The sequence below is a fragment of the Aethalodelphis obliquidens genome, unplaced genomic scaffold, assembly GCF_003676395.1.
Source record: "Aethalodelphis obliquidens isolate GAN/ISIS:26980383/991018 unplaced genomic scaffold, ASM367639v1 scaffold11, whole genome shotgun sequence".
Lineage (NCBI taxonomy): Eukaryota > Metazoa > Chordata > Mammalia > Artiodactyla > Delphinidae > Aethalodelphis > Aethalodelphis obliquidens.
The window spans coordinates 30,858,213-30,884,139 of record NW_020837955.1 but is presented as its reverse complement, the minus strand read 5'-3'; the positions used below and the strand labels follow the sequence as shown (position 1 = coordinate 30,884,139).

General features: G+C 35.7%; 1 protein-coding gene across 1 annotated transcript in view; it reads right to left on the bottom strand.

Annotated features, from left to right (window-relative positions):
* Positions 1-25,927, bottom strand: part of ATRNL1 (attractin like 1) — a 678,243-nt gene that overhangs the window by 363,827 nt on the left and 288,489 nt on the right. Inside the window, exon 26 of the mRNA XM_027112688.1 lies at positions 5,774-5,852. Within this exon, the coding sequence (XP_026968489.1) occupies positions 5,774-5,852 (79 nt within the window). The remainder of the gene's footprint in view (positions 1-5,773; positions 5,853-25,927) is intronic.

The window sequence follows — 25,927 nt, the reverse complement described above, 5'->3', positions numbered from 1 at the left end:
ATGGATATGGAGGAGGAAAAGAATCCTAGATATACAGGAGTTGCTGTCACTAATATGAATGCATAATATATTGCTAATCATTCTTTTTTTTTTTTTTTTTTGCGGTACGCGGGCCTCTCACTGTTGTGGTCTCTCCCGCTGCGGAGCACAAGCTCCAGACGCGCAGGCTCAGCGGCCATGGCTCATGGGCGCAGCCGCTCCGCCGCATGTGGGATCTTCCCGCAACGGGGCACGAACCCGTGTCCCCTGCATCAGCAGGCGGACTCTCAACAACTGCGCCACCAGGGAAGCCCGCTAATCATTCTTTATTTTACGTATCAACAAACAATAACTGCTAACGTTTTTTTAAGTCTGGTAAGTAACAGGCAGTGGGGTATTTAGAACGTATTAACTCATTTAGTACTATAAACCTTATAAAGTAGGCCCTACCATATTTTATAGATTCTAAGACATACTTTGTTTTCACATTTTAATATCTCTGAAGTCTGACGTGTCTTATAATCAATGAAATTGTACAATCACTACTGGCCAGATGGCAGTTATGATATAGTTGTCATTGCCTGCACAGACACAAACTTGATTACTCTAGTCAATGGTACTACGTGAAATAAACAAAACGTTTTTTTCTTAAGTCAAAGTGATTTATGAAAAACTGGACTATGAACAAGTTTTGGTAATACCTTACCCAATTTATTTTGCTTTTACTTTCCTTTCAATGTATATATATGTTGATATACAATAAAATCTATACCTAAGTAATTCTGTAAGAGTCCTTTGAATAGTATAAAACAAATATTCTTAGTGGCAAGAGAGCCATAGTTAATTGACAGTTTTTTCTTTCTAAGTGGTACGTCAAATGATTGATTTGTGTTATAATATTACAGAAAATGTTAAGGAAAAATAAGTTGATACTAAGGCCATTAACTGCCAAGATAGACATTTATTTGAGCTCATTATTTAATAATGATTTTTAAAACTTCTTGCTTTTTGACCAAGGAACATGTTTTATGGAAAGCTTTATCTAGATATTGCAATTTTGACCATTAAAAATAAAATACAGATTCTTAAATTACTAAGAAATTGTACAAGAAGTTTCATACAGTACCTAAATTAATTAATTTTAATTTTTCCACCCGAAGTAACATTTTCTCATTACTCTCTTCACTCTGTGCCCACTCTCCTCTCTCTAAATAAGTTGGGTGTATTTCTAAAGAGGTACAGTAACTTACTTTGTAAACAATGCTGCATTACATTAATAATATTTAGATGAGAACCCATTTACCACAAATTTAGACTCTCAGAGATGATTTTTATCATAAATTGTTGACTCATGACATTTCCTTAGTAAAGTATAACTTAATAATATTAATTCTTTTCTGTTTTTTTGTGCCCATGAAACAGAGGAAAGAGTTAATCTGTTTGCCTTAAGAAAAGTAGTTTGTCACTCAGAGCTATTATTTATGGGGTTTAGTTTATTATTTTTAATTCAAACTTCAGGTTGATTATGTTAAATTCAAAGTTAGGTTTTATGCTGCGTGACTGTGAAATGTGCAGGAAAACAGAGCATCATGAACACAAGATCAGTTACTCATTGGACATTGACTTATCCCAGACAATATTGTTCTTATTGATTTTTAAGCATTAGAGATGCATACTATACTATGAAGTATAAGCAAATAATGTGGTAACAAACTATATTAATATATTTTTTATTCTTTAAAGAACTGTAAAGAGAATAAAAGAAATAAAAGTTCCTGGTACAGGAAATATAATCATTCAAATACACAAACCCACTAGTAATATGAAGTTGATTAATATAACCTTACCTTTGCTTATGGGATCTATTATTCTACAGATTTTCCAACTAGATTTTAATGGAGGCATACTACAGTTAAACAATCCAAAATATATGGGAATAAATGTTGTTAACTGAAAAAATTAACTTCTTATAACTATTAAGATATGCATGATATTTTCACTTATGTTAGTCAAATATAAGATTAAATACCTTTATTACAAGGAGCAATTATAAAATTTTAATGGGTTTGTGCCTTTAATACCTATTAAAAACACATATTTTAGTTTAAACATGAAAATTATTAAGTATGACGATGCTATTTAAAAAGTCTCCTTTTGGGCTTCCCTGGTGGCGCAGTGGTTGAGAGTCCACCTGCCGATGCAGGGGACACAGGTTCATGCCCCGGTCTGGGAAGATCCCACATGCCGCAGAGCGGCTGGGCCCGTGAGCCATGGCCGCTGAGCCTGCGCGTCTGGAGCCTGTGCTCCACAGCGGGAGAGGCCACAACAGTGAGAGGCCCGCGTACCGCAAAAAAAAAAAAAAAAAAAGTCTCCTTTTAATATATACCTGGCTCTAACAAATGTTTTTGTAATGTAATGACTATTTATCTAAACTTCAAGGTGCCTTTGAAACTCAAGGTTTTCAAGACCTCTGTAACAAGCATAAGCTATAAAAATAAACTCATCCTTCTCATATTTTATAATATTTCCACTGATCAATGTCCACTTATTGTTTCCATTAATTAGCACAGCATCCCCTCCACACACATGCACACGAAACTTTCTTATTTTTAATAGGGTTATCACAGAAATGGGTTTCGAGCTCCCATATGAAGAGGTAACATTAAAATTAAGGTCCTTTATAGTTTCATTTTTGTGTTTTTAAGGGCCCCTGAATTCAAGGGGTATTATTCAAAGGCATAACATTATTAATGGGCTTCTGATATTAAAATTATAACACAAAAAATGTACGTGTGTGTTTATGAGACCCAAACCTTCGAACAGTTAAAAACAAAAAAGCAATATGTCTGGTTTAATTAACACAATATATTTTTAAAATGTCTAAAGATTATTTTCATTTTAAAACAGTCCTTATATTTAGAAAAGCAAGTAATACAATTCCTATAACAAAATTACAGAAATACCAAGAAGGAAGAATCCTTTAAATAACCTTCATTTACTGTTAAAGATAAACTGTCATTCTACTACTCATAGGGGTCCTCTGAGGTTTACAATAATTGATGTCTTAATGCTTTGGAGAAAGTAACATCTCCATATAAAGAAAAAATATTGAGGTATTTTCCTTTGAGGAATATTAGTGTTAATCTAATAGTTAAAACTGAATAAAGAGAGATAAAAACACATTTTTACCCCACTTACATAAAGTCTATAAATGGGATTATCATATTAGCTACAACTGTGTAGTTAAAAGTCATTGGGTCTCTAAAACCAAAATGGCAATCTTTTAATAATATAAAAATTATTAGCTAAATAGATGTCTGGTAGCCATCAAAATAATATCAACTTTACTTTGGGCATCAACATATGAATGGTTTCTAAGACATTTAGAAATCTGTATTTAAAAGACTTAATAAAATTAAAAATGATAAAATTCCCCATAATATTTTTTAACATGATATTGTAACATGACATGACCTCTCAACAGGACAGCTTTTGTATTTTGGTAAAGGAAGCAAATTAAATGCAAATATTATTATATTCTTTAACAAAGATTCATTACCTGGAAGACTTGGAAAGAAGGACATTAAATTGAGGATTATCAAGAGGACATAGTAACATTTAGAACCACAGATTAGAACTGGCCCAGAGGTCCCTAATCTAGTTCTTCCTTCCTTCCTATTTTTCCTCCATTCTCACATGTGCAACACATACTTAGATTTTGACTTCTAATCAAAAAATAAATTCATATTTGTATTTTAAAAATTAAAGTAGTATCAGCTGGCCAGAGCTTCTGATAATATGCAATAAACTACATACTACACTGAGGTGATATATTAACCAAAAGCGATTTGTCATTTTGAAAAGTGTGGAAGTTTCATAGTTAAATGAACAATTCCCACTATTTTTCTCAAATATTTAATAGTTTCTAAACTTTAGTCATTACATATAAACATTCCTAGAGCTCTAGGAACCTCAAACTGAGAATAAGTTATATAGTACGATGCCTCTCTTTAGAGGAAACTGAACTCAATTAGACTGCTTACCCACCTAGTTAATGGCAGAGTTGTACACAGATGTTTTCACAATTCTATCTTTATACAGTTACATTTTATAAACTTTAGAAATCAGATATTTAAATATTGCTAGTCATAATGAAGTGAGAACCCAGGCTCCCTGATTGAGCCTAACTTCTTTTCTAATGATAAGAGGCATAAATATTCACTTGCTCTACTCCATTATGGAATGTTTTCATACTGCCTGACTACCACTTGTTTTTTCCTTCCTGAATCCATACTTTTACCTTAATAGATTGTCTAGCATGTATAGAAGATTGTTTATCTCCACACAGAATTCCACTTTTTGCAAAATATTTATATATTAATATTTTAAAAATTCCTTTTATATTGGATTACATTTTATCATAGGACCATACCAAGTAAATTGTCAGTGATGTTGCACTGCCCACGTATAGAAAATCAGAGAGGTGGAGAGAATTAGGGTAAGTAATTTATTTGCAGGGGAGTGGTGTCAAGTTTGCAAATACATTATAGGTAGGCACTGGATGTTTGAAAATAGGAGAGTAATTAAGAAGAACTCATGTCATTTACTAATTCTATAATTTGGAGTATTCTGGATTGTTTTTAAATATAATCTTCTTATATGTAGAAAACAAGAAGGTAAGTAATTATATCTCTGCTATACATTGTTTCACAAAATTAAACGTATAAAAATATACTGGGAAATGCAACAGCAAATAGAATGCTAATAATACTAATATTAATAGTAATAGACGGACATCTCTGGTTGCACAGTGGTTAAGAATCCATCTGCCAATGCAGGGGACACGGCTTCGAGCCCTGGTCCGGGAAGATCCCACATGTTGCACAGCAACTAAGCCTGTACACCACAACTACTGAGCCTGCACTCTAGAGCCCACGAGCCACAACTACTGAAGCCCGCACACTGCAATGAAGAGTAGCCCCCACTCGCCGCAACTAGAGAGAGCCCGTGTGCAGCAATGAAGACCCAATGCAGCCATAAATAAATAAATAAATTTATAAAAATAAAAAGTAATAGAATATAATAATATTAATAAAAACAGAAACGCTTTTTCATTATATGAGGTATAGAACCATAAATCTACTGCACATTTAGGATCCTCATATTATTATATTTCTTCGCTCCTTTCAATTAACTAATACATACAAAGTTAGGAAACTATATTTGTTTAATATATTTACATCATCAGCTGTTGTTCTGTAAGAGTATTACTGTTTTTATCAATTTTAAGATTATAAGGGACACACATGATTAATTCTGATATAGAAATGTATCAAATTGAGGTGTAATTCAAACATACTTGGATTATCAGATACCCGTGAAAAAGATCTGATTACCAAAAAAAAGAATTCTACAAGATACAAACCAAAAATTAATATTTATTGCTCAGAATATTGTTTTAAATTTTAAGTTATAAAAATAATCTTTTTATAGTATAACTACCTAAATTAAAGAGATTGCAGGTTAATCAACAAAATTAATATTGGTATCCACTATAAATTCTAACACTATTTAAAAAAAACTGCAACTAACCAATGCTTCTACAGATACTGATTTAAAATGACAGTGGCAAATTTTGCTCTAAAGCTTAAAAAATACTAGATTGACTTGCTCAATCTTAATAAATGAAACTGATTTGAAAATCTCTATTTGAAAGGAGGATGTCAATTAAGGAATACAGATCCATATGTTTGCTTGAATCTTTAAACTAAAGATTAAGTAATATTACTGTTACCTCTCTCCGTCGAGAAGCCCAACATGTTTGTTTGATCTTCCACACCACAGCGGCCACCAGTAATAAGGATAAAAAACAACTAGAAAATAAAACACAAATAATTTTTGCTTAAAACACTTGCAATGTGTCATGAAATGATAAAAGAGTATGTAGAGGACTTAAAAATATATAGAAATAATCACTTTGCCTTGGTAAATATTCAAGCAAAACAGATAAATTAGAAGTTTGTAAAACATTCTCAAGTAAAAGCAAAGTACACAGGTAGAAAAATTATTTATATTCTTTAATATATATTATAGTCTATCTTTCAGATTTTCTCTGTCAGAAGGAATGTAACTTTATAATTCTATTGGTTTTATACAGCAATAAATTTTTTTAGAATTGCTACTGAGTCATAAAATCTGGCAATTTTATAAATTTAAATATCACACATTTATTCATTTTACCTTTATTAGCAACTATCTTATATCTGAGAATATTCCTGTAGTTCTCAACTGAAGGTGATTTAGCCCTCCCACCCATCCCACCACTGGGACATCTGACTATGTCTAGATACATGTTTGATTATCACACTGGGAGAGAAGTGCAACTTGCGTCTACTGAGTGCAGCCAGGGATGCTGCTAAACATCCTGCAATGCACAGGACTGCCCCCAACGACAAAGAATTATTCTGTCCAAAATGTCAGCTCTACAGAAGTTGAGAATCCCTTGTATATGCTAATGTTTAAATTAAGAAATAATTCAATTACAATGTATATACATGTGGTCAATATGTATTAGGTACCATATGCGATAGACTATGTAACAGAGGATACCTTTTTAGCAGTAATTTGAGACTGACAAATCTCAAAATAACAGATTTATGTGAATCTGGTTAACCAATCCCAACCAGGCATTACTGTTTCTTTTCCCTTCCTTTGCTCTGTGGTCAAAGATTATGCTATGAAAAGACCCAGAAATGAGCAGAACAGTGCCACTATAAATTCACTGGTCACTGACCACTACCAAAAACCTGGTCTTCACCCTTAACTGATCATCCTTGTACTCATCAATTGATTCACTCATAAGCAGTGTAAATGTTGACACTTTCTACTCTTGTCAAATCCTTAATATATTTTTTCTCCTTGCCTCACTTAAAGAAATCTTAGAATATCTTTCAATGATGCTGACAATGACATGGATAATTCTAGCACCCATCCACTGAGTGCTAAACACATTCCAGATACTGCGCTAGATACATCACACTGATGACTGGGTTTAGTTTTATACGAACATTTCCAGATAGGATATATATTATTCTTATTTTAGAAAAGAAGAATCCAATGCTCAGAAAAGTTCAAAGTAAACTGCTTAGAGTCACACAGGGAGTTTAAGTGGTAGAGCCAAAATTCAAAACGAGCCTCAAAGCCTCAGACTCTTTCCTTCCCATCTGTTGGGAACTCTGAACTCTGAGCTTGCACACTATGTCATAACAGTTGTTTTCCATATTCCCCGGTATCAACCACTGAGGTACCTTACTGCTTTTTACATAATTATCTTTCCCTCTAGTATTTATAAACTCATTCTATTTCATCTAAATTTAAATTTTCAGAAGTGCTCAAGTCCCACATCACCTAAAAAATAAAAAACAATAGCCCTATTTTATTAACCCTGTAGCTTCCTCTAGTTTGTTGAGCAAGTGGTCCATGTAGCCACTTCCATGTCAATTTCCTCATAACCTAGTCTTATTTAACGTCTTATAATGTGGTATCCAATTTGTATACTAATAAAAATGTTAACATTAATAATTAATGTTTATATACTATGCAACATTTTAGTGGGTACTTCCTCATCATGACTTTCTAAAAATTAAATAAACTAGTCTTTTCTCTATCAACTGTCTTTTACTTCTCAATTGACAATACCAACCATCCATCCTTTAAAACCCTTCTGAACACTTTATTTTCTTGGCTTCCTTCATCCTTCTTGACACACTATGGAGTCAGTGAAAGTAGACTGCATTCCTGATTCCTTGTTTTAAATTATGGACATTCCTGAAAATTCATTCACAAGACCATGCTATTATCTATTCTTGCTCTCAGAAAAAGAGCTCAGTTATTCTCATGGCTTCAACTATGACCTCATTTGGAATCATTTCCAAATATAAGTCATTTAACCTGACAAAATGAGAGCATCTTATCATTAGAAGAGATCGATGACATTATTTAGTTCAGACTCCCTCCCAGGAAAGAAATTCCCAGCACAACTCTGATAGTGATCCGGTTCCTAATTAAATACACATTGTAGCTTCTGCTGGCTCATAAGTTGGTGAATTTTATTTTTAGCTAACTCAAACTATGAAAATTTTCTGTTAAGCTGTCTTTCTAACTTTTATTAATCAGTGCTGCTTCTGTCTCTGGGTTACACTGAATCAGCCATTTCCTTCTTCTATATTCTAATACTTCTTTATATATTTGAAGACTCTTCTTACATGATTCCTTCTAGTCCACTGGTTCTCAGGAGAGTTTTGCCCTCCAGGGACATTTGGCAGTGGCTGGAGACATTTTTGGTTGTCACCACTTGGTGGACATAAAGTGGGATGCTGGTAAATATAGTACAATATAGAGGTCAGTCTTCCTCCCCACAACAAAGATTTTCCCAGCCAACCTGCCAATAGTGCCGAAACCCTGTTCTAGTCTGAATTACTGCCACAGCAGTTACACTTCCCTTGTTATATCCAAGTTAACAATTCAACTGTTGAAATATAGTAGTGAGAATCGATACTTTATATATAGTCCAAGGATCCATTTATCTGAATTTAAGTCTTACCATAATACCTTAAGAATTTTAACAAGAGAGATAAATATCACCTCAAATCTACCATGTCCAAACTGTACTCCTGAATAACATTCATAATAAAAGTAACTAACATCTATTGAGTAATATGTACCAAGCACTGTGTTATATGTTTTACATGCATTAATTCTATCATTACCACAATCACACATGATATACTGCGTATTCTGTTATGTACTCATTTAAAAGATGAGAAAGTTGAGGTCATGGAGAGTTTACATAAATTGCCTAAGTTACAAAAGTCTTAAATTGCAAGTTCTCCCCTTTCTGCTGACTTCTTGTCTCACCATTACTTTCCAGGTAAAATGTAAAAACACATTCAATTTTATCATCCCTTATATTCAGTCAGATACCGTATCTTGTAAACTGTTTCTCTCACAGTGTCTGCAGTAGTAGACAATAGTACACATACCAAAATTCATTTACATTTAATAATTAAACGTAACCTAAATACCAAAAAGTATTTTTATTTGACAATTCGTAATTCACAATATCCTCCCCCCAAAATAGTTACATGATCAAGATTCAGTTTAGGACAGTGAAGACTTGCTGAATTTCTCCACAGGGAACTTAAATTCTTTCTGATCTAAATTTCACGACACAAGTGAAGAGTGTCACTTTTATAATGATAGAGGAAGCCAGTATAAAATTTTTCAGTTTTCACGATTTTACCTCCTTGAGAAGAGGAGATATACACTTTAGGAGTTTGTTATGTTTTCTATGTAAATTCATATTAGGCTGGTAATAAAAAGAAAATATTCTTCTAATAATATACTATTATAGGAATAGATATGGAATTATACCAGCAGAGACACTGAGAGTTTAAACTAAAGGGTAAAGAGAAAACAAGATGGAATGAAAGAAGGTTTTCAGGCTTCTTGGATTCTATGGGATGGGAACATAGAGCTATTCAGTTGGAAGCAGGCTTTATCCTTTAAGAAAAGGGAAGAACGACCCAGAAGGGAATCAGAGACCTTTCGGGCTCCCACTCCCACTACAGGCCCAGGGGGCAAGGATGGATCCTCCTCAGTTTCAAAGGGTGGAGTCTCTTGGGTTTTACAGGACCAGGATACCCCCACCAAGAGCCTTGGTGCCAAGGCTGCAGCACAGTGCTGCAGCATCAGGGCCACCTTGCCAAGCTAACGTGGCAGGGCCGTACCACAGAGCTATGGGGTGACGTCCCTCAGGGGACCTGGAGGTAGAGCACTGAACCAAGGAGGGTTATTCTCAAATCTTTAAGTTTGATGGGATTAGCCTTCCTTGGGACCCATCGCCCCTTTCTTCCTCTACTTTTCTTCCTTTTGAAATGGGAATATCTATTCTATGCCTATACCACCGTAGTATTTTGGAATCACATAATTTGCCTGGTTTCACAGGCTCACAACTAGAGAGGAATTTTGCCTCGGGTTAACTTGTACCCCAAATCTCACCCATATCTGATTTAGACAATATTCAGATGAAACTTCAGACTTTAGTGTCGATTCTGGAAAGAATTAAGCCTTTTGGGATTGCTGGGATGAAATAAATGTACTTTGCATGCAATAAGGACATGATTTAGGGGGCTAGAGGCAGAATGCTACAAATGTTCCTCCAAAAGTTGTATGTTGAAGCCCTAACCCCCAATGTGATTATACTTACAGATAGGAAATTTGGATGTAACTAAAGTTAAATGAGGTCATAATGGTAGAGCCCTGAGCCAGTAGAATTAGTGTCCTCATAAGAAGAAACACCAGAGAGCTTGTGCTCTCTCCCCAAGCACTTGTACCGAGAAAAGGCCATGTGAACACACACCAAGAAGGCGGTCATCTACAGGCCAAGAAGAAAGCTCTCACCAGAAGCAAACCATGCTGGCACTCAGATCTTAGACTTCCCAGCCTCCAAAACTGTGAGACTATAAACTTTCTGTTGTTAAAGTCACTCAGTCTGTGTTAGTTGTTTACGGTAGCCTGAGCAGACTAAGACACTCCCCAAAGTCAAAAGGAAGAATAACTTCCAGGTTTGTACTGGCCAGGGCCCTGGCTACATTTCTTTCTGTTTTCTGACATACACTCTGTTGTGCATCAGCTTTATTCTCAGCCTTGTTTCTCCCTTAGAAACAAAAACGAATGCCGCAGTTCCAGACTTCTATCACATACCATTATACATGCCCACTCTTCGCCAATCACTTGGCGAATTGAAGGGTATGCACTTACTGGCTTTAGCCCATCCATGAAGCTGGTGAGGGATCAATTCCTCCCAAATTGAATCCTCACTGAATAGCCACATGGAAGCAGTTAAATGAAGGCTGGGAAAGACTCCATAAAATCTACTTCTGCTATCATTTATGTAAAATTCATAGAAAAACACCTAAATGAACCTCCCCAAAACTGGTAACAGATTTACAAATCTAAAGAGCACATTTGATAACTCCTCAATCCTTTCTTGAAATATTTTACAGAAAATAGAGTGCTCTAAAGCCTCCTTGGCAAAGTATTAAAAAGGCAAGGAACATATAGTAAGGAAGACCTTCCTGGTTAATTACTCCTGTTACAAATCATGTACCTGGATAAAACCTTAATCTCACAAACTTGCACCAAAAATTATAAAGGTCAATGTATACAGTGCTCTTTTCTACACTCAACTTTTATTTAAAGCATACCTTTTGAAACCATGTAGTCAGGATAAAAGTTTCAATTACAAAATTCCCTTAATATTTTTAAAGTAGTAAATGCTCTTCTTAAAAAGCTTTCCTAAAGCACTAATGCATAACACACATAGAGAAATCATAAGTATACAGCTCAATGAATTATCGCAAAGAAAATATACCCAGGTAACCACCACCCCAGTAAAGAAATAGTACTTTGCCCATCCCTATTCATCAGAGGTCACTAGCATAATGATTTTTAACACCATAGTGTGTTTCTGCCTATTTCTGAACTTTACACAAATGGAATCCTAAAATATTCATTCTTTTGTTTCTAGCTTCTTTTGTTCAAAACTATGTTAGTGAATGCCATCCATATTGTTCTTTTAGGATTAGTTTGTTCTTTTCATTGCCCCATATTCTATTATTTTTAGGTATTTGGGTTATTCCAAGGTTTTGGCTATTTAAAACACACTGCTATAAATATGCTTAACATGACCTTTGATGGAATGGAATTGTTGGATCACAGAGTATGGGTAAGCTCAACTTTAGAATACAGTCAAATTGTTTTCAAAGTTGTTGCACCAACTTCTAGACTACCAGAAGTGTCTAGAGTTCCACATCCACTCCAACATTTGATATCATCTATCTTGTTCTTTTTAGTCACTATAATGGGTGAATAGTAAATAGTATTATATTGTAGTTTTATAATTTGCATTCCCTGATAAAAATTAAATGGAGCACATTTTTATATTTTGTTAGCCACTTATCCTTTTTTGTGAAGTGCTTATTCAAGTCTCTTGCCATTTTGGGGGGCGGGGAGTTGAGTTTTAAGACTGCATTTTATTGATTTATATGAGTTATATATTGTGACAATAGGGCCTTTATCCTTTATATAGGTTGTGAATATTTTATACTACTGCATGGCTTGACTTTTCACAATGTTAATGACATCTTCTGACAACAAAAATTGTTAGTTTTACTGTAGTCTAATTTTACTGAAGTGCTTTGTGTGTCTGTTTAACAAATTTTCCCAGTTCTAAAGATGTGAAGAAGAATTCTCATATTACCTTCTAGATGATACTTCATTGTTTTTCCTTTTCTCCTGGTATTTATTTTTATGATTAGTATGAGGTAGGAGTCAAATGTTACTTTTCTCCATATGGATGGTTAACAGATCCAACACCTGATAAAGTTTTTCTTAAAGCTATAAATAAATATTGACAGACAGCCCTTGACTTGCTAACCACGCTGAAGAATGGCGCACTTCCATCACAGCCCTTTCTGCTGTATCAAATTTACAGAGGGACTGAGGTCTTATTTGTATCTTATAGAAAATGTTGATATTCTCTATAGAGATATTTTACTTTAGACATCTGTAGGCTGTGCTTACAATGTACCCAAAGCTTTTTCAGTGCTATTTGAGTCTGCCATGTGGGTTCAGTCTGGGGCCTGGGCAGAGTTCTAACCGTTAGCCGCTTCTCAAATTCTTTGGTATACTAATTACGATAAGAGCCTCACATGGAAAATCCCAGAAGTTCAACTTTGTGTGATGGCTTTTCTCTCTCTGTTATTTCCCAGACTTTTTCTGGTTCTCTGGGCTTCACTTTTCCATCCTCTGGCCAGAAACTACCCGCTTCTGTGACTGTGCCACATTCTGCATTGGGAGGACAGAGAAGAGGGAAAAGCAATGGACTTGTATTGACCCTCTTGTACCTACAGTTCCGTGTTATGTAGAAGATTCCCAACCCTTGGAAATTTGGCTCTAGCAGCTTCCTGGCCGTTTTTGCTGCAGCCAATGTTCCTGCTTCAAGACTGTTTGGAATTGGGGGTAAGTATTTAAAAAAGAGAGGAAAAATTGGGGGGTGGATCTCCCCTACTCTCTGAGCTTCAAGGGCTTCCTTTTCCACAGCACAAGTCAGAACTAGAGTATTTTTCCAGGATGTTTTCCGCATTGAGGCTCAAGGCAGGGGATACTGGAGGAATAAATGGTTAACTTCCAAATATTTCAGGGTGCTCTGAATTCTGCTGTTCTTCCCTGATCTGCCTAATGATACTTACTTTTCACAATTACCAGATAGATGCCCATGCATATCATCCAGGTTTTATAGTTGAGACCCATGGGACATAAAGAGAGATGTATGTTTATGTAGTGTTTCCTGGAACTGGAAGCCTGATGGTGAATGGATTTTTGACAGAGCTGCAAAGGCATTTCAAAAGAGAAAGACCAGTCTTTTCCAAAGGCTGTAAAGATTGGATATCCATATGCAAAATAATGAACCTTGACCTATACCTCAATCATAAACAGTAACTAAAATGGATCATAGACTCATAAACAAAAGATATCTGAAATGGATCACAGACTTAAATGTACAATGTAAAAGTACAAAACTCTTATGTGACATTGAGTAGGCAAAGAGTTCTTATATGACACCAAAAGCATAACTCATAAAAGAAAAAAAAATACATTGGATTTTATCAAAATTAAAACATTTTTTTTTCTCCACAAAAGACACTGTTAAAAGAATAAAAATACAAGTCAAAGTCTGGGAGAAAATTATATCAAATCACACTTCTGGCAGAAGATTTACATCCAGACATATAAAGAATACTCAAACCCAAGAATAAGAAAACAAACAATAAAAAATAGGCAAAAAATCTGCAAAGACACTTAACCAAAGAAGATAAAAGTGGCTAATAACTATATGAAAAGATATTCAATGTCATTAGCCATTAGGGAAATGCAGATTAAAATCATAAGATACCACCACACACCTATTTGAATGGCTATAATAAAAAATACTGACAAGACCAAGCACTGAGGATGTGGAACAACTGAAACCTTCATACTTTGCTGGTGGCAAGGCAAAATGATACAGTCACTCTGAAAAATAGTGGCAGTTATTATAAAGATAAAGATACATTTGCTATATGATTCAGCAATCCCACTTCCAGATATTTATCCTAAAGAAGTGAAAACTTATGTCTGCACAAAATCTATACAAGTATGTACCTTGTCCACGGCAGCATTATTCATAGCTGCTGAAAAGTATAACAATTCTTATCAAAGGGTGGATGGATAAACAAACTTGAGTATATTCATACAATGGAATACCACTGAACAACAAAAATGAAATGGACTATTGATGGAAAAAACCAACTTGAATAAATCTCAAATACAGTATGCTAAGGGAAAGAAACCAGTCTCAGGAGGTTACATACTGTATGATTCCATGTATATGACATTCTGGGAAAGGCAAAACTATAGAGACAGGGTACCAATCTGTGGTTGCCAGGGTTTATGGACGAGGAAAAAGCCTGACTGTAAAGGAAGCCCTATGAAGGATTCTTTGAGATTCTGGAACTGGTCTATATCCTGATAGAGCTGATGATTACAAGAAACTATAGAGAGGAGCTTAAAGATGGCGGAAGAGTAAAACACGGAGATCACCTTCCTCCCGACAGATACATCAGAAATACATCTACATGTGGAACAACTCCTACAGAACACCTACTGAACGCTGGCAGAAGACCTCAGACCTCCCAAACGCAAAAAACGCCCCACGTACCTGCGTAGAGTAAAAGAAAAAAGAGAGACAAAAATAGGGACGGGACCTGCACCAGAGGGAGGGAGCTGTGAAAGAGGAAAGGTTTCCACACACTAGGAAGCCCCTTTGCGGGCAGAGACTGCGGGTAGCAGAGGGGGAAGCTTCGGAGCCGCAGAGGAGAGCACAGCAACAGGGGTGCGGAGGGCAAAGTGTAGAGATTCCCGCACAGCGGATAAGGGCCGACCGGCACTCACCAGGCCGAGAGGCTTGTCTGCTCACCCGCCGGGGCGGGCGGGGCTGAGAGCTGAGGCTCGGGCTTCGGTCGCCGGGAGAGGACTTTGGTTGGCAGTGTGAACACAGCCTGCAGGGGGTTAGTGCACCGCGGCTAGCCGGGAGGGAGTCGGGAAAAAAGGTCTAGGAACTGCCTAAGAGACAAGAGACTTTTTCTTGCCCCTTTGTTTCCTGGTGCGCCAGGAGAGAGGATTAAGAGCGCCACTTAAAGGAGCTCCAGAGACAGGCGTGAACCGCGGCTATCAGCGCAGACTCCAGAGACAGGCATGAGACGCTAAGGCTGTTGCTGCCGCCACCAAGAAGCCTGTGTGCGAGCACAGGTCACTATCCACACCCCGCTTCCGGGGAGCCTGTGCAGCCTGCCACTGCCAGTGTCCCCGGATCCAGGGACAACTTCCCCGGGGAGAACGCACGGCGCGCCTCAGGCTGGTGCAACGTCATGCCGGCCTCTGCCGCCGCAGGCTCGCCCCGCATCCGTACCCCTCTCTCCCCCCAGCCTGAGTGAGCCAGAGCCCCCCAATCAGCTGCTCCTTTAACCTCGCCCTGTCTGAGCAAAGAACAGACGCCCTCAGGCGACCTACACGGGGGCGGGGGGGGGGGGGTCGCGGGAAGGGCAAATCCAAACCTGAACCCCGGGAGCTGTGCAAACAAAGAAGAGAAAGGGAAAGCTCTCCCAGCAGCCTCAGGAGCAGCAGATTAAGTCTCCACAATCAACTTGATGTACCCTGCATCTGTGGAATACCTGAATAGACAACAAATCATCCTAAATTGAGGAGGTAGACTTTGGGAGCAACGATATATTTTTCCCCCCTTTTCTCTTTTTGTGAGTGTGTATGTGTATTCTTCTCTGTGTGATTTTGTCTAGCTTTGCTTTTACCATTTGTCCTATGGTTCTGTCTGTCTTTTTCTTTACTTGAAAGCTTTTTTTTCTTAAAAATTATTTTTTATTTTCATAACTTTATTTTATCTTCTTTCTTTCTTTCTTTCTTTCTATTTTTTCTCCCTTTTATTCTGAGCCTTGTGGAAGAAAGGCTCTTGGTGCTTCAGCCAGGTGTCAGGGCTGTGCCACTGAGGTGGGAGAGCCAAGTTCAGGACACTGGACCAGAAGAGACCTCCCAGCTCCACGTAATATCTCCCAGAGATCTCCATCTCAACTCCAAGACCCAGCTTCACTCAACAACCGGCAAGCTACAGTGCTGGACACCCTATGCCAAACAACTAGCAAGACAGGAACAGAGACCCATCCATTCGCAGAGAGGCTGCCTAAAATCATAATAAGGCCACAGACACCCCAAAACACACCACCAAACGTGGACCTGCCCACCAGAAGGTCAAGATCAAGCCTCATCCACCAGAACACAGGCACTAGGTCCCCTCCACCAGGAAACCTACACACCCTCTGAACCAACCTTAGCCACTGGGGACAGGCATCAAAAACAACGGGAACTACGAACCTCCAGCCTGCGAAAAGGAGACCCCAAACACAGTAAGATAAGCAAAATGAAAAGACAGAAAAACACAGCAGATGAAAGAGCAAGATAAAAACCCACCAAACCTAACAAATGAGGTGAAAATAGGCAGTCAACCTGAAAAAGAATTGAGAATAGTGATAGTAAAGATGATCCAAAATCTTGGAAATAGAATGGAGAAAATATAAGAAACGTTTAACAAGGACCTAGAAGAACTAAAGAGCAAGCAAACAAAGGTGAACAACACAATAAATGAAATTAAAAACTCTCTAGAGGGATCAAAAGCAGAATAACTGAGGCAGAAGAATGGATAAGTGACCTGGAAGAGAAAATAGTGGAAATAACTACTGCAGAGCAGAATAAAGAAAAAAGAATGAAAAGAATTGAGGACACCCTCAGAGACCTCTGGGACAACATTAAACACACCAACATTCGAATTATAGGGGTCCCAGAAGAAGAAGAGAAAAAGAAAGGGACTTAGAAAATGTTTGAAGAGATTATAGTTGAAAACTTCCCTAATATGGGAAAGGAAATAGTTAATCAAGTCCAGGAAGCACAGGAGTCCCATACAGGATAAATCCAAGGAGAAACACGGCAACACACATATTAATCAAACTATCAAAAATTAAATACAAAGAACAAATATTAAAAGCAGCAAGGGAAAAAAAACAAGTAACACATAAGGGAATCCCCATAAGGTTAACAGCTGATCTTTCAGCAGAAACTCTGCAAGGCAGAAGGGAGTGGCAGGACATATTTAAAGTGAGTAAAACCTACAAGGAGTAGGAGAAGGAGTAAAACCTACAACCAAGATTACCCAGCAAGGATCTCATTCAGATTTGATGGAGAAATTAAAAGCTTTACAGACAAGCAAAAGCTAAGAGAATTCAGCACCACCAAACCAGATTTACAACAAATGTTAAAGGAACTTCTCTAGACAGGAAACACAAGAGAAGGAAAAGACCTACAATAATAAACCCAAAACTATTAAGAATATGGTAATAGGAACATACATATCGATAATTACCTTGAACGTAAATGGATTAAATGCTCCAACCAAAAGACATAGACTGGCTGAACGGATACAAAAACAAGACCCGTATATATGCTGTATACAAGAGACCCACTTCAGACCTAGGGACACATACAGACTGAAAGTGAGGGGATGGAAAAACATATTCCATGCAAATGGAAATCAAAAGAAAGCTGGAGTAGCAATTCTCAGATCAGACAAAATAGACTTAAAACAAAGACTATTACAAGAGACAAAGAAGGACACTACATAATAATCAAGGGATCAATCCAAGAAGAAGATATAACAATTGTAAATATTTATGCACCCAACACAGAAGCACCTCAATACATAAGGCAAATACCAACAGCCATAAAAGGAGAAATCGACAGTAACACAATCATAGTAGGGGACTTTAACACCCCACTTTCACCAATGGACAGATCATCCAAAATGAAAATAAATAAGGAAACACAAGCTTTAAATGATACATTAAACAAGATGGACTTAATTGATATTTATAGAAAATTCCATCCAAAAACAACAGAATACACATTCTTCTCAATTGCTCATGGAACATTCTCCAGGATAGAGCATATCTTGGGTCACAAATCAAGCCTTGGTAAATTTAAGAAAATTGAAATCGTATCAAGTATCTCTTCCGACCACAATGCTATGAGACTAGATATCAATTACAGGAAAAAATCTGTAAGAAATAGAAACATATGGAGGCTATACAACACACTACTTAATAACCAACAGATCACTGAAGAAATCAAAGAGGAAATCAAAAAGTACCTAGAAACAAATGACAATGAAAACACAACGGCACAAAACCTATGGGATGCAGCAAAAGCAGTTCTAAGAGGGAAGTTTACAGCTATACAAGTCTACCTTAAGAAACAAGAAACATCTCAAATAAACAACCTAACCTTACACCTAAAACAATTAGAGAAAGAAGAACAAAAAACCCCCAAAGTTAGCAGAAGGAAAGAAATCATAAAGATCAGACCAGAAATAAATGAAAAAGAAATGAAGGAAATGACAACAAAGATCAATAAAACTAAAAGCTGGTTGTTTGAGAACATAAACAAAATTGATAAAACATTAGCCAGACTCATCAAGAAAAAAGGGAGAAGACTCAAATCAATAGAATTAGAAATGAAAAAGGAGAAGTAACAACTGACACTGCAGAAATACAAAGGATGATGAGAGATTACTACAAGCAACTATATGCCAATACAGTGGACAACCTGGAAGAAATGGACAAATTCTTAGAAGTGCACAACCTTCCAAGACTGAACCAGGAAGAAATAGAAAATATGAACAGACCAATCACAAGCACTGAAATTGAAACTGTGACTAAAAATCTTCCAACAAACAAAAGCCCAGAACCAGATGGCTTCACAGGCAAATTCTATCAAACATTTAGAGAAGAGCTAACACCTATCCTTCTCAAACTCATCCAAAATATAGCAGAGGGAGGAACACTCCCAAACTCATTCGATGAGGCCACCATCACTCGAATACCAAAACGAGACAAAGATGTCACAAAGAAAGAAAACTACAGGCCAATATCACTGATGAACATAGATGCAAAAACCCTCAACAAAATACTAGCAAACAGAATCCAACAGCACATTAAAAGGATCATACACCATGATCAAGTGGGGTTTATCCTAGGAATGCAAGGATTCTTCAATATACGCAAATCAATCAATGTGATACACCATATTAACAAACTGAAGGAGAAAAACCATATGATCATCTCAAAAGATGCAGAGAAAGTTTTCGACAAAATTCAACACCCATTTATGATAAAAATCCTCCAGAAAGCAGGCATAGAGGGAACTTTCCTCAACATAATAAAGGCTATATATAACAAACCCACAGCCAACATCATCCTCAATGGTGAAAAACTGAAACCATTTCCACTAAGATCAGGAACAAGACAAGACTGCCCACTCTCACCACCATTATTCAACATAGTTTTGGAAGTTTTAGCCACAGCAATCAGAAGAAGAAAAAGAAATAAAAGGAATCCAAATCAGAAAAGAAGTAAAGCTGTCACTCTTTGCAGATGACATGATACTATACATACAGAATCCTATAGATGCTACCAGAAAACTACTAGAGCTAATCAATGAATTTGGTAAAGTAGCAGGATACAAAATTAATGCACAGAAATCTATTGCATTCCTATACACTAATGATGAAAAATCTGAAAGTGAAATTTAAAAAAACATTCCCATTTACCACTGCAACAAAAAGAATAAAATATCTAGGAATAAACCTACCTAAGGAGACAAAAAGACCTGTAGGCAAAAAATTATAAGGCACTGATGAAAGAAATTAAAGATGATACAAATAGGTGGAGAGATATACCATGTTCTTATACTGGAAGAATCAACATTGTGAAAATGACTCTACTACCCAAAGCAATCTACAGATTCAATGCAATCCCTATCAAACTACCACTGGCATTTTTCACAGTACTAGAACAAAAAACTTCACAATTTGTATGGAAACACAAAAGACCCCGAATAGCCAAAGCAATCTTGAGAAAGAAAAACGGAGCTAAGAAGAAACAGGTTCCCTGGCTTCAGACTATACTACAAAGCTACAGTAATCAAAAGAGTATGGTACTGGCACAAAAACAGAAATATAGATCAATGGAACAGGATAGAAAGCCCAGAGATAAGCTCACGCACATATGGTCACCTTATCTTTGATAAAGGAGGCAAGAATATACAGTGGAGCAAAAACGGCCTCTTCAGTAAGTGGTGCTGAGAAAACTGGACAGCTACATGTAAAAGAATGAAATTAGAACACTCCCTAACACCATACACAAAAACAAACTCCACATGGATTAACGACCTAAATGTAAGGCCAGACGCCATCAAACTCTTAGAGGAAAACATAGGCAGAACACTCTGACATAAATGACAGCATGATCCTTTTTGACCCACCTCCGAGAGAAATGGAAATAAAAACAAAAATAAACAAACGGGACCTAATGAAACTTAAAAGCTTTTGCACAGCAAAAGAAACCATAAACAAGACGAAAAGACAACCCTCAGATTGGGAGAATATATTTGCAAATGAAGCAACTGACAAAGGATTAATCTCTGAAACATATAAGCAACTCATGCAGCTCAATGTCAGAAAAATAAACAACCCAATCCAAAAATGGGCAGAAAACCTAAATAAACATTTCTCCAAAGAAGATATACAGACTGCCAACAAACACATAAAAGAATGCTCAACATCATTAATCATTAGAGAAATGCAAATCAAAACTACAATGAGATATCATCTCACACCAGTCAAAATGGCCATCATCAAAAAATCTACAAACAATAAATGCTGGTGAGAGTGTGGAGAAAAGGGAACCCTCTTGCACTGTTGGTGGGAATGTAAATTGATACAGCCACTATGGAGAACAGTATGGAGGTTCCTTAAAAGCCGTGTTTACAATAGCCAAGACATGGAAGCAACCTAAGTGTCCATCAACAGAGGACTGGATAAAGAAGATGTGGTACATATATACAATGGACTACTACTCAGCCATAAAAAGAATGAAATAATGCCATTTGCAGCAACATGGATGGACCTAGAGATTATCATACTAAGTGAAGTAACTCAGAGAAAAACAAATATCATATGATATCGCTTATATGTGGAATCTAAAAAAAGGTACAAATGAACTAATTTACAAAGCATAAAGAGTCACAGATGTAGAAAACAAACTTATGGTTACTGAGAAGGAAGGGCGAGAGGGATAAACTGGGAGATTGAGATTGACATATACACATTACTATATATAAAACAGATAACTAATAAGGACCTATTGTATAGCACAGGGAACTCTACTCAATACTCTGTAATGACCTATATGCGAAAAGAATCTAAAAAAGAGTGGATATATGTATATGTATAACTGATTCACTTTGCTGTACAGCAGAAACTAACACAGCATTATAAATCAACTATACTCCAATAAAAATTTAAAAAAAAAAAGAAACCATACATATTTTAGAATTCATATGGCTGTATCCCCCCAAATGGAATTTTACTGCACATAAATTTTAAAACACTTTACAAAGGAATGAAAGACAAAACAAAACCAAACAAGAAATAAACCAGATACCTCTGAAGAAAAAGTGACTGCAATATAATAAATTTGTGGAGAATAATATGAGAGGAGGCAGATAATTTGGCCTGGTTTCAGAGGAACTTGTAAGTCTAGTCTGAATCATATTATAAATGTGAAAGGAAGCTTTTAAACAATGGATTCTTATAATTCAATTTATGTTAAAAAATCACTTTGGTTGTTTTGAATAAAATAGACTGATAGACAGAAGGAAGAATCAGGGCTTATGTAGGGGATTAAGGAAAGAGAAATGTATTTAGTTAATTCCCAGGTATTGAAGTTAGGTTAATAGTGGTAACCGTAACTGAGCTAGAGAATACTAGAAAAAAGAGCTGTTTGCCAAGACAGCAAGTTTAATTTAGGACATGTTGATTTTGAAGTACTAGGCAATATTTTAGTGAAAGAACTAAGTTTCAGTCTATAGTGTTCCAAACCTCAGCACTAAAAATTAGACATGGAGCACTGGTTTAGCTAAGTTGCAATAAACTTTGTGCAATTACTATTTTACTCAAGCTATATTTGATATTTTGGTTTAAAAGAAGAGTTGGGATCTAAATATCTGTTTTCTTCTACAGCAAAGCCAGGGAGAGAATTCCTGAAGAAACCTCCAGTATAATAAGATGTAATTTATGGTTTCTACTTAGAGAAATCTATATCTTAAGGCCTCATTTCTATTAACATATCCATTATCATAATCTCACTTTTGAAAAGGAGGACTTCTATTTTTCATTCTTCCCAGAGTTCTTCGTTCTTGCGCCATTTAAAAAAATTTTTTTTTATACCACATACTCCTTCTGGGATATGCCACTTTGATGTAGGCATTCTGTTACCAATGATTTCGGTTTACTTCTCTCCCTGTAGGGAGTTACATCCTTCCTTTTTCTCTTCTGAAATATCTTCATGGACAACATCATTGTTTCATTTGCCCAAATCTTGATCACAGTGTTTATTTTTCATTATTCTTCCCACTCACATGCTCACTTCTGTAGGGTCATCTTTGATTATCCTTGTTTTTTAATTGCTTAACTCCTAATTTTTCTTTCTTTTTCTATTCTTTAAATTCCTCTAATTAATTAAAATCCTTTCTGGATCCTCCAAAATAGCATCATCATCTCTTTTGGCACTTTATATGCACTAAGATGGCTATAGTAAAAAAGAGATAAAAAGAAGTGTTACTGAGAATATGGAGAAATTGGAACCCTCATACATTACTGGTGAGAACGTAAAATGGCACATCTTCTTTGGAAAATAGTTTGCCAGTTTCTCACAATGTTAAATCTAGAGTTACTATATGACCCATCAATGCCACTCCTAGGTATATACTCAAGAGAAACAAAAACGTTATCGCCACAAAAAAACATGGACACAAATCTTCATAGTGGCGTAATTCACATGAGCCAAAAAGAGGAAAACACCCAAATGCCCATCACTGAAAAAGGAGAAATAAAATGTGTCATATCCATACAACGGAATGGTATGTAGCAATAAAAAGCAATGATATACTGATACATACAACATCATGGATAAACCCTGTAAACACTGTGATAAGTGACAGAAGCTTGTCACAAAAGAACAAATATTGTATGATTTTAATTAGTATATGAAAATGTTCAGAATAGGAAAATCTATATACAGGAACTAGATTAGTGATTGTCTAAAACTTAGGGTGTGGGAGAGGGATGGGAAGTGACTGCAAATGGGTACAGTTTCTTTTTGGGGTGATGAAAATGTTCTAAAATTGACTGTGATAATGGCTACAGAGCTATTGAATTGTGCACTTTAAATGGGTGAATTGTACTGTATATGAATTATATCTTAATAAGGCTATTTTAAAAAATAAAATTAGAAATTAGAAAATGAATTTAAAATTAGACAATTGTATGTAAAAGTGAAAGTTTCGAATTTTCTAGTGTTCTTATATGATTCCGGAGTAAAAAAAGACACCGATTAACATTATTACTGGTTAGGAAAAATATACATGTTAAAATTTTAGGGCATTCATTAAAGAAAAAATTTGAAATGTATAATTCCTAAACTGCTAAAAGGAAAAACAATTAAATGATATTAAAAGGACATTCAATTTAATAGAAAGCAGGGGAGAAGAAAAAAAGATTGCTTGAGAAAGCATTTTAAAAGGTGAAAAGATGGAGAAAAAAATTAAAATACAACAATAACTGCAATAAATAGAAATTCACTAAATCTGTTTCTTTAAAAGTCAGAGATGTTCAGATTATTACAACAGGATAAACAATGTCCAGATATTTGTGATGTACGTGAAACACATTTAAAATCTAGTAAAATAAAAAATATTGAAAGTAAAGAAATGAAAATAGATTTACCATGGAAATTCTAACAAAATTATATTATATCTAAGTTTATATAAAACAAGTTATAAATTAAGACAAAAATTTCAATAAAGACATAGAGAATTCAAAATGGTTAAAACAACAATTCAACTCCACTCTTAATAATGGATAGGAACACCAGACAAACATAAGTAAGGAAACAGAGGATTCGAACAACAAAATAAACCAACTACATTCAATGGACATATGTAAAACACTATTCCCAACAACAGGATACACATTCTTCTCATGTGCACATGAGATATTGTCCAGGATATACCATATTTTAGGTCACAAATTTTCTCAATAAATTAAAAAAAATAGATATCATGAAAAGTATCTCCTTTAACTACAGCAGAATAAAGTCAGAAATCAATAACAGAAGAAAACCTGGAAAACTCACAAATTTGGGGAAATGAAACAACATACTCTTGAACAACCAACAGCTCATAGAAGAAATCACAAGGGAAATTAGAAAGTACTTAGAGACAACTGAAAATGAAACAGAACATAATAAAACTGATGGGATGCAGTAAAAGCAGTGCTAAGGAGGAAATGTTTAACTATAAATGTTTACATTGAAAAACAAGAAAGATCTCAAACCAACAACCTGACATTAAACTTAAGGAACTAGAAAAAGAACTAAACCAAAAGTTAGCAGAAGGAAGGAAATATTGTAATAAAGATTAAAACAGATAAATGAAATAGAAAATAATAGAGAAAAATCAACAAAACCAACAGTTGGTTCTTCAAACCAATCAACAAAATTGACAAACCTTTGGCTAGATTTACTAAGGAAAAGAAAGAGAGAAGATTCAACTTACTAAAAATAAATATAGTATAGATATTACTACTGATCCTATGATAATAAACGGGATTTATTAGAGTGTACTATGAACAACTGTACACAAATTGTATAACCTAGATGAAATGGACAAATTCCTAGAAACACAAAACCTACCAAGACTGAATCATGAAAAAATAGAAGGAGTGAATAGAACTATGACTAGTAAGGAGATTGAATCAAAAATCTCCTGACAAAGAAAAGCCTGGGACCTGATGGCTTCACTGATTGATTCCACTAAACATTTCAAGAACTAATACCAGTCCTTCTCAAATTGTTCCAAACATTAAAGAGTAGAAAACAATCCCTAAGTCATCCTATGTGGCCAGCATTATCCTGATACCAAAGTCAGACAAAGACACAAAAAAAGAAAAGTACTAATATCCTTTTTGAACAATGATGCTGAAAAGGGGAAATTTTTTTAGAAGAATTATATACTATGACCAAGAACGATTTATTCCTGGAATGCAAGGATGGTCTCACATATGAAAAGCCTAAATCTAATACTCCATATTAACAAAAAGAAGGGGAAAAACTCACACGATTATTTCCATATCCATATGAATTTTAGTACCTCAAGGGACCCCAAGTAGCCCAAAAAATCTTGAAAAAGAGCAAAGATGGAGGACCCACACTTCTTGATTTCAAAATTTACCACAAAGCTACAGTAATCAAGACAGTGTGATACTGGCATAAAAATGGACGAAAGACTTAAACAGACATTTCTACAAAGAAGATATATGAATGGCAAATAAGCATGTGAAAAGGTGCTTATCAGCGCTAATAGTTAAAGAAATGTACATCAAAACCACAATGAGATACCAAGTTGCACCCTCTGGGATGGCTGCAATCAAAAAATAAAAAAAAAAAAAGAAAGGAAAAAGAAAAGGAATAAAGAAAAAGAAAATTACAAGTGTTGGTGAGAATATGGAAAAACTGGAATCCTTGTGCACTGCTGGTGAGAATGCAAACGGTACAACTGCTATGGAAAACAGTATGGAGGTTCTTAAAAAAAAATTAAAAATAGAATTACC